This window comes from Clavelina lepadiformis, chromosome 1 (genome assembly GCF_947623445.1).
Source record: "Clavelina lepadiformis chromosome 1, kaClaLepa1.1, whole genome shotgun sequence".
NCBI lineage: Eukaryota > Metazoa > Chordata > Ascidiacea > Aplousobranchia > Clavelinidae > Clavelina > Clavelina lepadiformis.
This window is the reverse complement of record NC_135240.1, coordinates 27,168,914-27,184,643: the sequence shown is the minus strand read 5'-3', so window position 1 is coordinate 27,184,643 and position 15,730 is coordinate 27,168,914. Positions and strand designations below refer to the sequence as shown.

The following is a 15,730-nucleotide window of genomic DNA, read 5'->3' as shown; positions in this document are numbered from 1 at the left end:
AATAGTTAATTTATTGACGTATAGATATGTCATTAGAAAGAATATTATGACAAGCATGACATGAAACACTTGATGACGTTTCTGTCACGCCTGACCAAACTCAAACGAGTTGCGTAGTATACGCTCGTTTGTCAGGTAATGATAATAATAAATGAAAACGTCACCCGGCCGACTAAATTAGCTGTTCACTTACCGGTGTTTATGAGTTTTCGGTTTGATATTAACGTTAGGCTAAGGCAGTGCCCGGCAGGGCTTTTTACAAAGAGGCCCCACATTCGTTTTAATAGACGACATTACAGATTATATTTGTGTTGAAAGCCATTTGCAGTGATATTGCGTTAGTTTAACAACATGCAGCTTATCATATTCGTTCATAGTAAGGTTGGACAGGATCAATTAATTATTCATGACGATGCGTCCTTGAATGACATACCTTAAAGCAGGTCTAAAACACGACAGTTGTGATATTTCATTCAGTTCAAACCGGACTAAGCGATATGGTATATATTATTAGCGAATGTTAGCCTACAGTTCTGTGTTTAGCGATTTTAGAACTGCGTTAACCCAGGTGAGGTTATTACAGGGCATACAAGCGCACCATACGCGCGTCTATTGTAATCATCTAGTAAGTTTACGTGCTACCTTAATCACTTAACAGAAACACTTAGCTAATTAACTGTTACGTTTTAGATTTTATAAACAACGAAATTTTATTTCATTATAAGTACGTTTGTTTGATTAAAGACCAGTGAACGGGGTTATAAAAGAGCCATGATGCCAGCCGGAGAATGCGTCCAATATCAAGCCCCGCAGCCTCTGGGCCGTGAAGTGGTCATAGGCAGGCTCAAGCGAAGAGCCGACGCTCTTAAACAGCGAACGCAGGTCTTAGAGCGGCACTTTCTCATTTCGCTTGTTACTCATAGGAATACTTTGCGAATGGCAGTGTACATGCCATTATGAAGTATGACACAACCCAATGACGTATTAATTAAGTTGTTGCCTCTTCAGGAATCGGAAGATCGACTTCGTGCAAGTCAACCGGTACGCGCTGAAACGGAACGAAACACCACAGCGATGTTGATTCAAAAAGTCCAAGAAGGTCGTCAAAAGAAAGGAAAATACAAATCGGTCAGTCACAAACGCTTAATAATCGAATTACTCTTGTTGTAAACAGGCTTTGCCTTAAAAACTAGTCCCACAGTTGAAAAGTTTCAACCGAGTTAACTGCTACAACCAGGATAGGCTGTAGTCGTATCAATGAGTTAGGGGACACGAGTTGTTAAAATTAGGCTTCCTTTAAAACTTATTTTGTTGTGTCATTGAAACGTCTAGTTTTGCCTTTGTAAATGACGCGCCTTAATGTCTTATTCTCGCGCCAGACGAGTCGGTCGGTGAGTATTGTGCGCTACCTCGGTGGTTTACTTGTAAGTGAAATTCGAAACCCTATTATTGTTACGTCATATCCTCCAGCTAGGCCGGCGTCTTATTTTACGAAGGTGGACGGTCGTTTACTTGAGATGGGTCTCACACACACAAACTGATTGGTGTTTACGTCCAAGCCTGACTTGAACATTTAGAAATTCGCCATTTTCGGTACGTGTTGATTCATAACACGTCTTTCCTTGGCTGTGCTTGCTGTCAAACTTTAGCGCAAAAACCTTCCTTTCGACGCAACAGCTACGTTTGAATTGCGCGAAACTTACGTAAAAATGATCACCGCCATACAATTTGGCCTGAATTTTCATTGTAACTGGTGGAAATGCTTTGTAGGGTTTGCCTGGTGTGTTGGAGACGCCTTGCGTTGGGATCATGGTAGGGTTAGCTAGGAATGTAGCGGTGGTTTCCTTAATGGTTGCCACTGTTATGTTCGACCTGTTTACACAGTTACTACCAGTTGGGCGCAAAAATATGAGATTTTTTACAGTTTTTTTTCCTTCTGGTGCGAACTGATGGACTTGTTTGTAAACTGACTAATTTGCTTAGTCAGTAGGCTTGGCACGCCGCTGCGTCGCTTGAGAATTTTGTTTTTCAACTAAATCCATTCTCCAACCCATATCAATTTGCGTTGTAGGCTATTCTCTAAATGTGGTTAGAATTAATTGATTATTGCGTTAGAATTGAGATTGCGACGTTAATAAAGTACAAGTGGGCTGTTACAACTTGTCTTGTAACTTTTTTGTTTTCGTGGAAAAGCTTATAAAGATTTTTTTGTGAAAAATCTGTGGTTTATGAATCATTTCGTATTTTAGCCTTGTCCATCTCACTCTGTCTTGAAGCATCTGCTACCATAGCTTTGTGGCCAGAATGTGCATCGGTTTATTTTTCCACTTCATCAATGTTTGATAACAATCACGCGAAACATCACGTAGCCTGCTGTTTCGAAAGCAACAGTATGGTATTTACGCGGATCAATGTTGTGACACATGACTAGTGTTTGTTGTGGTGTGCATGTTCGTAACAATGCTCGGTGCTTGTGGCAGCTGCTTGCAACTAACTTCGCGTCATTATTTGTGCGCTTGGGCGCAATGAGGTCAGAAAAAATTATTTCTAGAGAGGCCGCGTGGGTTGGATTGGTTGGGTAGGGGTTGGCCGCTGACAACAGTTAAGGTTGGGATAAAAGAGGTGTCGCGGAATTTCCCGATAACACAATCTCTCACACATTTATGCTCGTGGTGTTTTGGTGCCCGCACCCCGCACAACGCTTCGTGCACTGGAAGTCGCAGGATACGCTGAACGCAGACACATCACCTTCAATCGAAATTCAACGATCATTGCGATAATTCTTGATATTGTTATGAGTTAAGATGAGCTTGGAGTTGAAAGGACGCTGTGCTCAAGTACGAAGGTCGTAGCGAATCACGAGATTTCGTTATTGCGAAGTTTCCGAGTTTTCAGATGCCGAATGAGAACGTCTCCCACCGTACGGGATGTTATTCCGACTTTTGTCTGGAGTCGGAGTCGGAACTCCTACCTACGGGGCTTTCCCTTCACTTTAACAACTTGTCAAATTCACAATTTGGTGTTTGTCTTGTAAATTCCGTCATATACACTGTTTGTTAGGTCATAGGTTGTTAATTCCTTATTTGGGATGTGGTGAAATATTTGCTAGTGGGCCACGATCACGTGATTTCAGCGGTTGGAAACAGTGGAATATTCCATTGCAATAATGTTATTGTCAGATGAAACGCGCTCAACGATCGCAATTGCAACTCCGCCGTTCCGCTTCGTTAGCTTTGTGATTGCTGTGTGTAAAACAATTACCGGAAACTGGAGACAAACCTGTTGTGGCCGGATTGGCAGCGTTGAAACTCGCATTCATAGCAGCCTGTGCGTTCGTGATTTACCGCAAAGAGCCTGCACTAAATACCTGCACTAACCGTTTAACCTAAAGCCGGTATACAGCAGCTCTGTAACATGATCACCCTTGTCCTTCGAATAAAACCGCCTTGATTGTTCGGTCATAATCGAGGCCCGAGGCAAGTCTCGAACAAGATAACTTTTATTGCTTTCTCAAGGACAACCGCTGTCTGATCTCACCAGCGAATAACGCCTTTGAACTTGAGACTCTGTTCCAAATAACGGGGACTGCCAAAAACATCTTTCAACAAAAGCATTTTATTGATTTCTTGTGTAAGTTTTATTGTTTTTATTATTTTCATTGGAGCGGGTTTGGTGAAAAGTACAAGCGGCGTGCACTGTGTCTTTTTTAAAGAATTATCATCGTAATACTTCGATAAACGATGTTTTTTCTCAAAATTAATATTTAATACAGTTTCAGGGGAGATAGTATTGTTTTGCAATACCAAAGTGTCGCAATAAGCATCACAGCGAGTGCAGGATAGGCATCTTTATGTCGTATCACGAACTGCCTGACATATTTCGGCCTAAGTAACTTCTGAAACGATGTTTTTTACCATCACGTCGTGTTATACAGTATAGCAATTCCCGTTCTGTTTCTTTTACTGTGACGAGGGACTGAAGTTAATCTGAACCACGTTAGACAGTTTATTATATCAAACAAAGATGCCTGTTTCTGCACTGGTTGTGACGATTATTGCGACACTTCGGTATTGCAAAATTAATGTCTTCCAATTCTCCAATCTGTTCTTGTTAACGCAAGTGAGAAATTAGAGAGAGAGAGAGAAAAGTCAAGTCATCGCGCTCGGTTGTCAGATTTCGTGCAGGAAACGTGCATGACGTAGGCTACACGTCATACACCATATTTGGCGCTGTTAACCTCGCAAGCAGGAGAACCAAAGGGAAATTTAACTTTTGTCTAACCTGTTCATATAAGGCTGCCCTATACAGGTGTGATGCACCGTGGTTCGCATTACCCTTATTTTTATAAGAAACTTAGGGCTACAGCTTCTATAGTAAATTGGTATTTACTTTCCAAAGCCTTCTGTAATTTTAAACCGAACACCGTCGAACGAAGACCTAATTATCGTTTTCAGTTAACAGCAGTGATCCTGGAGTTACTGATAGATAGTTAAGAACCAAATCATACATTTTATGCCCGTCGCGTTTGAAACGAGTACAATAAGCAACCGATTGTGCAAATGTAATGAAGGAATAAGTCGTCTGAAAACAGAGTTGACTCTACGCTGTTAGCTGCTGAATTGAACGGAAAATGGATTCAAGTATTCCTTATGAAAAATAAGCATTTGCCGAAACATGTTCTAATTTTTCCTATTTTTCTTACTGGCATCGTTGTTTACCTCTGTTTACCGCGAGTGAAACTTTAATAAGCTACTGATCGCAATCATTGCGCACGTAATCTGCAGGTTACAAGGTGGAATAATTTCGCTTTGATATTAAATGATTTTCCGTTTATGAGCGGTAAAGCGATTTGTCTTTTACGGAAAGCAGGTTTGCAAAGTTGCAGGACCAGCCTGGCACCTACTATCTCGAGGACACGTCTCACGACCGTGACCACACTGTTCAGGCCGGAGGCTTAAGGCTTGTGCTGGGCGCTGTTTCGTGGTTTTCCTGACTCCTTAATTCTAGTCTTAGTCACTATCGCCAAGAACTCGTCTCGCTTTCATTCTCTCGTTTCAACAACGATTCGAGAAGGCATTTGCCGAGCTTGTGATGTCATCGCATGATGACATCATTAAATTTCATTTAGTGTGGCTGTGATGTAACAAGCAACTGGTGTGACGTTGATCTTCGTTTCCTAAATTCCCCGCTCTATGCGCTAAAACTGATTGTTACGTCACTTGTGACGTAGCTTGAAATATCTTTCTCAGGAGAAAATCCCTTCCCCTGGGTAGCGTTTATGAGGTAACAATGGTCTCTATTTGACTTGGTCATACCATGGATCGAATTTGGTCAACACGTAACTTATATGGGGCTTTCATCTCCGATGTGATTGAGTCGATGAATTTTTGCACGAATATGTGGAAGCAATGTCACCATGCAAAGGGGTTTCACCTTCCCTATTTTTCCAACTCACCAGCGTTTCTGAGCCGGGTTCTCTGTGCCGGGTTTAACTTGACTACCAAAATCCTTTTCATCAGTGAACACTTCGTCATAATGATCACCGGAACTTGTCCACTTCTGGAGACGAAATTAATGCTACGTCATTATTTAATCAGCGTTGTAATTTTACCAGTCATGTGGATATCTGTCCCCTACTCACCGCTTTACCTCTATCATTAACGCTGTCATTGTGACGTCACCAAAAACTACACATGCGACGTTCGATGGGATTGTTGCGTAACACTTGTGTCAGGATCGTCAAGCCAGTCCTTTTGTGATCGGAAAAAATTGAATTTAGCCTGATGTTAATTTGTCACCTCCAACATTTTCGAACCAGGTTCGATGAGAGTGAATATTTCGCTGTATGCAGGTCACGCAGCCCGTAGTTAAAGATAGGCGGTTAGGTTAGGTCCAGGGATGTCCAACCTGCGGCCCGCGGGCCACATTGCGGCCCGCCTGAGATTTTTGTGCGGCCCGCTAGTCATTTTCACTCCAAGTAGTATTTTGAACTTTCAATCTTACCCTAATTAAAATGTACCAGTCAGCTTTTAGGGGTGCAGTAATAGTATAGTATGGTAGGAACAGGATTATATATAACTATAAGACTCGAAGATGTACCCATTTTTCTTGAAATTTAATAGTTTCTGCGGCCCACTGAATTATTTCAAGTGACAATGCGGCCCACTACAATAAAAGGTTGGACATCCCTGGGTTAGGAGAACAGGCATGCAAAAACTTGATTTTAGCTATTTAGGCTTTAATTAAAGTTAGATTTAGGTTAGGCTTAGGTTACTGACTTATAACATTTTAGCCAGGTTCACAAGAACCTGTGTGAAAGAGTTTTGAATGCACGATTTTGTCCGGTAAAATAGTGACAGCCAGATTCGATTCCAGAATAGTTCATAACGTCATAATCCCCATCGTGTCACTGCTTCGAACACATTTTTAAATCGAGGTCGTCCTAGTTTGCCGTTTATTGAGGTCATGCATTCATTCTGTTTTGTGTTGCATTTTGCCGCGATTTTTCGCGTTTCCCAGTCCACATTCATACATATCTGGTTTTGTCCCGATTATGACGTAAGTGGCGAGTTCAACAAAGTTCAAAGAAGCGTTATCATAAATAAAGAAAGTAAAAGGTAAAGGTAGAAAAACGTTTTTAACATAAATGTGTTGTAACAATGATAATATCATTCGAATTAAAAAGGAGGACGCTGTTTTATATGTAGCATTTGTTCAATCTGTTTGTTTCGTCACAATATTTCTGATAATAATCATTATTTATCATCAAAGCGTTCACTGGCGACCATTTCGGATCACACGCTCATGACACGGTCCAGTGGTTCTCTTTTTTCCATCTCTCTCGTTTCATTCCCAACTTGTTTATTGCAAATTGCCGAAATCAACATGTTATTGATATGCCTATGAACTTTCCCACTCTGTTCCTTAGTGACGTAATAATGGCTTTGTGTGACGACGTATTTTGCTGCCTTTGCCATTTAAATTATTATCCTACGTACGCGAGCATTTGTTAAAAATAGCAATCCCGCCGGTTCAAGGCAACATGGCCGGCGTTGAACTCAAACGGCAGAAGCATTCAATCCAATTAATTAATTAATGCAACTCAACCCGCGATGTGATGTGTAGTGGTAGGCTACAGGACATGATTGCGTTCGTAATCCATCGATTTCTGAACAAGACATAAACTGTAATCGACGATTAAACGCGATTTTTCCAACTGAACTTGCCCAAATGACTTTTTATTCCGATGTTAATACAATACGACTCTGTCATGGCAAAATGTATCGCTGCTTCGACTTTGTCTGCCTCGGGCGGGATTGGCTGACGGGCCTGATGACTTTATGACATCACAGAGGCGCCCAATTATCTCATATTTAAAGTCCCTTTACAAATATTCTGATGTAATTAATTAGCGCAGTTGGAAGCATTTCCCCTTCGTTCTTCGTTCGTGCTATCAGGTAGGAGAGAGCGAATCAGTGGCGGACACGCCCGACTGCACCCGACTTGTATTTTGATATGAAGATAAGGCTGGCTCAGTTGCCCAGGTTGGAATGGTTCCTTTGCGACTGGTTGTTTTAAGTCGTGCGCGTTATATGCTGAGGTTTATTACCGGATCTGAAAGACACAGCCATCGGCATTAAACATTCGTTAATTACAAGCCCTTCTAAACCTTAATTTTATGGTGCTGTGTTGGCCTTCGGGTTTACCAGTCTCTTATTACAGTGTACCTTGTTGTTTGACCACTACAACTATCTAACCGCAGACAACTTTACGGCTGTACAAACGAGCTTTTGTTTTCTTGTCGATTATTCAAGACGAATACAATGAATATTTCGATTCAATATCACGTTAGGTCAGTCCGTCTATGCACGCATTGCCAGGAAACACGTTATTTTGTTCATCACTGCTTCTGTCAACACGGAATAGAAGCTGCGTGTCTTGGCGCGGGCATAGGTATTACCGTCGAATGGCTTAGCTGGAGATCGTGCATAAGTATTTTGCAGCTGGAGCTATTGTGTTCGGTGTCATTTGCAGCAAATATTGGAAGGGGCGACGGCTTGTCTGTGATGCAGCGTGAAGAATTCAGTCGGGTTAGCGTTGGGATGGAGCAGGGAAGACAGTTATGATAGCACTTTGCGTTTGCTGTTTTTTATGATTCCAAGCGTTTGTCAAAGTGTGCTAGTAGCAGGCAATTGAGTTCTTTAAAAGCGTTTCTACGCGCGACATTAGTTAAGATTGTGGTCGATCGTGAAAATACGGCGGGAAATAGACAGACAGTTTAATTGTCAGCTAACCCACTGCGCAACCAACGTTCTCCGACAAACAAAAGAAGAAATGTTGCCGAAAAGCAAGGCACGGCGACCGACGCGATACAACTTTGTCGTTTTTTCTCAAACGAGCTCGGTTGCAACTGCTCTCTCCCTCGGGAGTTTTCTTTTCTCTTTTTTCCCCTTTTTCCTCTCGTTCTTCTCTTTATCATATGTGCGAGCGAGGACAGTGGATAGTTTGCTAGAAACGGGAAAGCAACTCGTCGCCGCACGCAGGTTTAATTGGCGTATTCATCGTTGCGCTGTTTACAACGCGAGCTGTATGTTAGTGATTGGAACGTGCTATTAGGTCCAAGTGTATGTAATCAAGCGCGTGTAGGCGATTAAAGGCCCAGCGTACACTTAGTAAGCTTCTGAGACAGCTTATAGTGTTTGCTTGAGGCTGGGATAGAAGTTGTTGTCAGATTTATTGCACATTAAAACGTGCTTTTGTTTTGTAATATCGTTTACATAATGATGTCATAATGGTAATGAAGATTCGTGGTTTAATAACTCGTCATATTCCATGCAGGACGTTAGGTCTAAATCAACCGAGCAAACGAACGACTTGAGGCAGGATTCCTCGGATCTAGGACTTGGACGAAATATGGTAACATTTGATTTTTTATTGATTGAGGCTTATACAGCGTTGCTTATAAGGTGGCGTACCAGTACTATACGAACAATCGATACATTGGTCGGAACATCTGTTCCGTTTTGAGAAAGTTAAATTCCCGTATTAATAGCAGTAGCAGATTGCCTCTGCCTGCCCTTTGAAGGCCGTAAAGTAAAACTCAAGCCTTGGGTGTAAGGCTTAGAACATTATTTTGCGTAGATTGCTTTCTAGACCACTCAAAAGCTCTTCAAGGCTTTAAATACACCATCGGCTTGTCACTTTGTTAAGCATGTGAAAAGAAACGTCTTTGTTTGATCAAGATTTGCGCTAATCGCCACCGAACTTACGACGCGCAACTTGTACATGTGCTCAAGCAGAATCTCATGAATTTTAATGAAACTAAATATTGTACGACGCATTTAACATAAAAACGATGCGCAATTCATTGTTCGCCCGATTTAAGCCTGTCACCTGCTACTAGGTTGCGTTCGTAGCTACACTGCCGTGTGTTCAATTTTTGCTTCATGTAAAACCAATTGCAAAATGACCTAACTGCCCGCAAATTAATTTCTATTGTCAAGCAACGGACCGGCAGGAAACAGCGGGTAATAAAAGTAACAGAACGCGTGCGCGCTACAGCGTTTTTGTTTAGTCTTTCTCGGTAATTTGTGTGAAACGTGACATTCTTATTTCCAGTTGAAGAGAAGGCTTGAGGTGAATAATGGCAGCTTGTGTAACAACGGTGCACTCGTCAAACCGAACAACCTTCTAACCGGCTGCGACTCGGCCATGACACCTAGCGGTGGTGTGCCGAGCTACATTGGCGGACAACAACAGTTCGATTTTCTTGGAGACGCCAACGGTGCTGATAATACCGCCAAGAAAATGAAAATCGACAACGATGGGCAATTTATTGGGAATAATTCCGCCAATAACCAAACAGGTGACAGACTGGTCTTCAAGGACGTCTGTTGACGACTTGACGTTACTTGGCTGTGACTCCAACGCGCTTGAATATCAAGTTGGAACCCCGGTCTAACAGAAACCTATTTCGATTGTTACAGGCGCTGGAAACAACAACTGCAACGGTAATGTTTCGATACAGATTGTCCATCAGTTGCCACAGCGCCGAATCGAAACCACGGTGAACGTCAACACGAGCATCAACTCAAGCAAAGGAATAGGAAAGAACGGAGGTTCGATGACGTTCGTCATATGAACGGTGGCACTTCTGCAGAGTTTTTTTATCGGTTTACTGTTTTTGAAATTCAGACACCCAATCAGTGAGCGTTGATGTTGGCGCGAAAGACATCAAACAAGAATTAGGTCAAGATTCGACCAATCAGAACAACACGTTTACAACTGGCAGCATGGCGATGGGAAACTCACAAAACGAGCAAAGCTGTGAAGACGAAGGAGACGGCGGCTTCAATGACTTACTCGTAAGAAGACCGATTTTCCATGTTTTTTAATCAGCCTGTCCAACATATTTAAAAAATAACCAAAAAGTAGTGATCGTTCTGCGTTTGCGACTACCAATGAGCTTTCATTGTTATCGTTTTCTGTGACTGTCAATTTAGAAACTCATTGTTCTTAAACGTGGCCGCTACCTTTTGTCATGAATTATCATCAGCATTGTCATGCGATTTTAAATCCGTTCATTTTCACGCTAAAAAGAGACTGACACATGTTTGAAACATGTCGGTTGTTTCGTTAGCTGAATAAATATCTCGATATTTGCACTCATTTTGCAAATTACGATGTTTTCGTATTGCGAGTAAATTTCACTCTTTCCGAAATTATTCTTGACTAAGGTTTTTAATTTTACAAGTTTCTTACGGCATCAACTTCTACTATTTTACAGCAAAACTTGCTGAACGAAATTAACAATCCGGATGGGAACACTGCCAGCGAATTTGATTTACTGCAAGATAATTCGACCGAGCAACAAACAACATCACTAGGCCACGAACAACAACAATCCAGCAATATTGCCGACTCAAGTTTACTAACTGAGGTGAGAACGATGGAAAGAGGATATTACAGACGACGCTTTTGCGTTGTTGCCAATGCAAGTCATCAGAGCGCTAAAGGCAACACTAACTATGACAACGTGAGCTGCTCTGTGCGAACTGCCTGCTACTCTTCTCTCATTGTGACATCATTTCCTGTTTGCTTTCATTGCTTTTATTCATCTCAAAAGCATTCCCATTTCCTGATTAGGTTGCCTTTCGAACACCGGGTGCAAGAGAAATAAAAATAGCAGCCTGCGTTTTTGTTACTAATTAATCAGTTTGTTTAGTGATGATGTTAATGACACCTTGCCACTGTTTATGGTTATGTGTTGAGTTATTTTAGAATGATTAAATTTAGCTGCTCAGTAAACAAACTTTAATTTTCCTGTTTAGGACCAAAAGAACGGGTCATTTCAGTGCAAAACAGAGAAGGTCGACTTCATGGGGTTTGTTGACGAAACCAACCCTCCTGAAGCTCAGAATTCACGAACAGAACACCAGCAATTTTACAAAAGCAGCAACCAGACGAGAATGTACAAAAGCCAAGCCGATGGCATCATGCCACAGTATGGTTCTGATAAACCGTCTTCATCCTTCAACACAACGAACGCAACAAATCAAGCCAACCTTCAACAAAACATGAACCTCAACATGCAACAGAACGCTTCTGTAGTCAACGGCAACATGACGAGCCAACATGTTCATAGGTGAGGAATGTTTCGTTGGATTTTAATTCAAATAAAACTTATTGTAGCTGATCCCGAACTGAAGCTCGAATTTTTCTACATTGTTGAACGCAGGTTGAATATTTCTGTCAACTCCAAGTTCAACACGATGCAAGAACAGCAACAACAACATCAACAGCAACAACAACAAACCCATCAGCCCCCAACCCCCGGCACCCAACAACAAATGGGAGTTTCAAACATGACCAGGCCAACTGCCAACCCCTCTGACAAAATTCGGCACGCCCCTGAAGGCCCCCCCAGGTTGTCCCACCTACCAGGCCCTAACAAATCCGCATCCCCCTCAACCGTTTCCTACTCAGTGTCCCACAAACCCCACCCTGGTATCGCCTACCACAACAATGGGCAACCGACTGGCCAGTTCTACCCCCACCAGGCACAGGGGCATCCCCAAATTAATTCAAACAACCCCGGGATGACCCAGAACATGATGCGGCGGTCGCCTCACGTACAACTCCCCAACAGCTCGTCGCAAAACTACTCTCCTGGGTACCAAATGCACAGGGCCAGTGCACCTGGGGTGGTTCAGGGGATGAAGAACCCTGCGATGTCTGGCATCCAGATTCCACCATCTAACATGTCCAAGGCTCAACAGCTTAAGGAGTTGGCTGAAAGAACAGATAAAAGAGTTCCTCCAGGTTTGCATATCTCGTTTAGATTGCTCGCTCTATAACTGTTTTTAGTAATGCGCCTTAGCACGCGTCATTCTGTTCCAAACAACTTGAGCAGTTGGTTGGTATTGGAGGTTTAGCTGCTAAAGATATAACTAGAATGTTATTTCCAGGTGTTAGTGGTCAGTGGAGTACAAGCACATCAGCGTCAGTAAACATGCAGTCCAATATGTCTTTCAACGGACAATCGCTCTCTCAGCAGCAACATATGTCGGCTGAGATGCAAAACTATGCATGTGAGTGTTTAAGCGCGTGGACTTCGACAATTCAATGGTTAATTGTCATTTTACCAAATATTTAACTGTGCTTTGTGCTTACAGCTTTCAATTCTGGTCCAAATCCAGGTGGAGTGGACACATCAGTGCCCAACATGCCGCAGAACAATCTCAGTAAAGCAAACGCCGCCGCTCAAGCTGCACTGCTGGCCAGTCAGAGGCAGCAAAATGCGGTTTATGGCGCTCGACAGTCGCATTATTCCGTCGAGAATTACGTCAGCAACCAAAACCAACAAGCCATGACGACAAAGACCATGTACGGGAACCCCGGGTAGGTTTGAGTCGTTTCCCTCCTTCGATTGTGTTTGGAGTTGTTTGCCAGCAGTTCTACATTTCCAAATCATTTTAATTATTATTCTTAGAATGCCCAACCCTCAGGCTCAGTCAAGGTTGATGCAACGCGCTCCTCCTCAGCAAATGATGAGGAGTGTTCCAACTGTTGCCGACATCCCTGCTCCTGGTAAGTAAAGACAGCTCTTCACTCTCCTCGCACATGTTCGATTAGACATCTTATATCATATTTTTTGGATGCAGGAAGCGGATCAGGGATGAGCGGATTTTACAGACGTCAGGTGGAGCCAGGGTTCAATCAGGCCAACATGGCCGGAAACTCGATGATGAACACGAGGGTTCAACAATCCGCCACACTGACTGCTAACCAGCAGAAACTCGCTCACCGAGGGGTACGACTTGTTTTAAGTCGATTTTTAGATCATTGAGCGCTGGATTAAAATAGTAGTAGTAGTTAGTCGAGTAAGTTTCTGAAAAATAAGAAATTTTGCACAGTTGTTGAGAATGCTTCTAAAATGACTTCTCTCGTTTGTTCAGAAGTTGATGATGGAGCAATACCAGATAAATGCACGGCAGAAAGCGCCATCAATGATGACACCAAACGGTGTCCCGATCCAGAGAGGTCCAAGCCCACTTTCAAGACAGGCAATGATGCCCTCTGGACAGGCCCATATGACGTCACACAACCTGCCACCGTCCGTCATCCAGTCCAGGCTTCCAGGAAGCACAAACACTGGGACTGTTTATCAAGGTGAGAATGTTTCCTTGTCGTGTTCCAGTACTTGCCCCGGTTCACCCTTGTAACCTCCCGATATTGATATTTTAGGGTCTTCACGCAATCCTGCAGCTCACCCACCAAACGTACCCCACTCGATGAATTTACCCCAAGCCGGAACAATGCAGCCGTGGAACCGGGGTAGCCAGTTACAAAGCCAGGCAATGAGCAGCAATAATAAACTTCCCAGTTATGGGATGAACCCCAATTCCAACCCCATGCCCGTTGGGGGTCAAGTTAATTACCAGCAAATGGGGGGCATTCCCCAACGACAGAGCATGGGTAACATGGGTGTGATAGGGGGTGCAATGCCGAATAATGGACAGATGCAAAACCCATCTGCTATGATGAGTCAGGGTCACACAGGGAGTAACATTCACATGACTCAGCATGGCTCGTCGAATAACATGACCTCGGCCGGTTACCCTCCCCAACAGCAAAGCATGTTCTCCTCAACCATGGGTTCCAACAACGGCATGTCCGCGTCCAACCCCAACCAATCGTTTAACGGGGTTCAGGGCGATATGCTTGGAGCTTTCGATGGGGTCTTCGAACAAAATAATGGGTCCCCTAATCTTGAATTGAACATCATAACCGATTACCTGGACGGAAAATACTCGTAACGCGTTCGCCTATTTATTTTCGACGTTTTAACCTCGTGTTTTCACGACGACAGTTTATTATTTATTTATTAATGAGACTTTTTTCTCAGCCATAGTCACCCTTACCGGGATATTTTGCGCGAACAGCCAGCTGATGATTTTGTGAAGTTGACCTATGTCATGGTAATACGCCGAGCGGTAAAAGGTGCGATTCCCTTGCAGTGTACGTGAACATTGTGTTTACTCTGTTTTTCTATGACGTGTTTTTAGACGTTGTTATCGTTGCTGTTTTTGTAATTGTACTGTCATTAGCATAAGCCCGTATTGTCCTACTGTGGACGTAAAATGACATGTTGCCTTTTCGTCTTATTTATTACAACCCGATATGCTGCAGACATTGTTTTTAAATTGTAGATATTGCCAGTTGCCAATTATGTATTATTAAAGGTTGAATCTTTTCTTTAGCAACGTTCTCATGTTGTCCAATTTCTTTTAATGTCGAATAACGGCCCCCCTCCCCATCATACACATTCCAACGTGACGTCTTTCCCAGCAGTATTTCTTTCCTTTGTTTCTTTTACTTTTGAGATCGTATTTTATCATTGCAAATATGGTCTAACTTTTTTTATGCAGATAATTCTATGAATAAAACGTTTTTAGTCGAATATTGTGAAATGAAGGCGCTAAAATTTTCAGCCTTAATTTACGGGCTTCAATGTCTGAGATTATAAAGTTGTTTTCATGAAAACTCTGTTACGTTTTATCGATCTTTTTTGCTTTCATGTGTGGTGTATGTCAAGGGAATTTCTAACGATTCATTCCTAATTGGTTTCTACAAAAAGTGACGGTTGGTTTGTTCTTGCAACGGACTCGCCGCGTATAAATTTTGAATCCTCCATACAAATCTGGCACTTGCACTCAATTTTATGATGTCTATGTTTTAATAAAATTTCATTTCAAATTGTCGATTGTTGCCGGTATCTTACAATTTTACATACACATTTAACATATATGCAAATATGCTTTGGCGCGCTTATGATGTCACAATACTCGCACTGAGGGAAATACTATTTGTGATTTCTCTTCATTGGTCGAGCCTCGGTTACCGAGCTTGTCTTTGCGCAAGTTTCAACTGTGAAGCGATACTCGTGGCTCAACTGTGTAACAATTTCAGCAGAGTCGTAATGACCCAATTCCCATTCTATGAATTCGGAATTGAGTTTTCGTTGATTAGGTTTTCGCATTCGGGCGAAAACTCTTTTTATTCCAAACAAATAAAAATATAATTTAAAATTATTTAGTCTTTTGTCTGTGAAGCACATGGGACAACATGGAGCAACAAAACGAAACAAATTTATACAAATCCTAAAAGTTTCTTGTTGATGGGAACAGTGTTTTTGTTTTCCATATATGGTATGGTTTCAACTATCGCT

General features: G+C 42.4%; 1 protein-coding gene across 2 annotated transcripts; it reads left to right on the top strand.

Moving 5' to 3' along the window:
• The first annotated feature begins 672 nt into the window (after positions 1-672).
• LOC143447198 (uncharacterized) lies at positions 673-15,262 on the top strand. 2 transcript variants are annotated; one of them, XM_076947173.1, is made up of 15 exons: positions 673-882; positions 1,009-1,128; positions 8,839-8,916; positions 9,619-9,865; positions 9,987-10,118; positions 10,195-10,364; positions 10,787-10,939; positions 11,331-11,644; positions 11,738-12,321; positions 12,468-12,590; positions 12,675-12,900; positions 12,992-13,089; positions 13,164-13,312; positions 13,458-13,671; positions 13,747-15,262. In XM_076947173.1, exons 1-15 carry the CDS (start codon positions 772-774, stop codon positions 14,316-14,318), a joined length of 3,291 nt encoding a protein of 1,096 aa, XP_076803288.1. In that variant the 5' UTR covers positions 673-771; the 3' UTR covers positions 14,319-15,262. The 2 variants fall into 2 exon arrangements, with proteins under 2 accessions (XP_076803288.1, XP_076803297.1); XM_076947182.1 differs by lacking the exons at positions 673-882; positions 1,009-1,128 and adding an exon at positions 1,188-3,630.
• The last annotated feature ends 468 nt before the right edge of the window (positions 15,263-15,730 follow it).

Coding starts and splice junctions, on each gene's coding strand:
- LOC143447198 (XM_076947173.1), top strand. CDS start 772: ATGATGCCAGCCGGAGAATGCGTCCAATATCAAGCCCCGCAGCCTCTG. Junction 9,866..9,986: donor TTCCGCCAATAACCAAACAG/GTGACAGACTGG, acceptor CGATTGTTACAG/GCGCTGGAAACAACAACTGC. Junction 10,119..10,194: donor AGGAATAGGAAAGAACGGAG/GTTCGATGACGT, acceptor TTTGAAATTCAG/ACACCCAATCAGTGAGCGTT.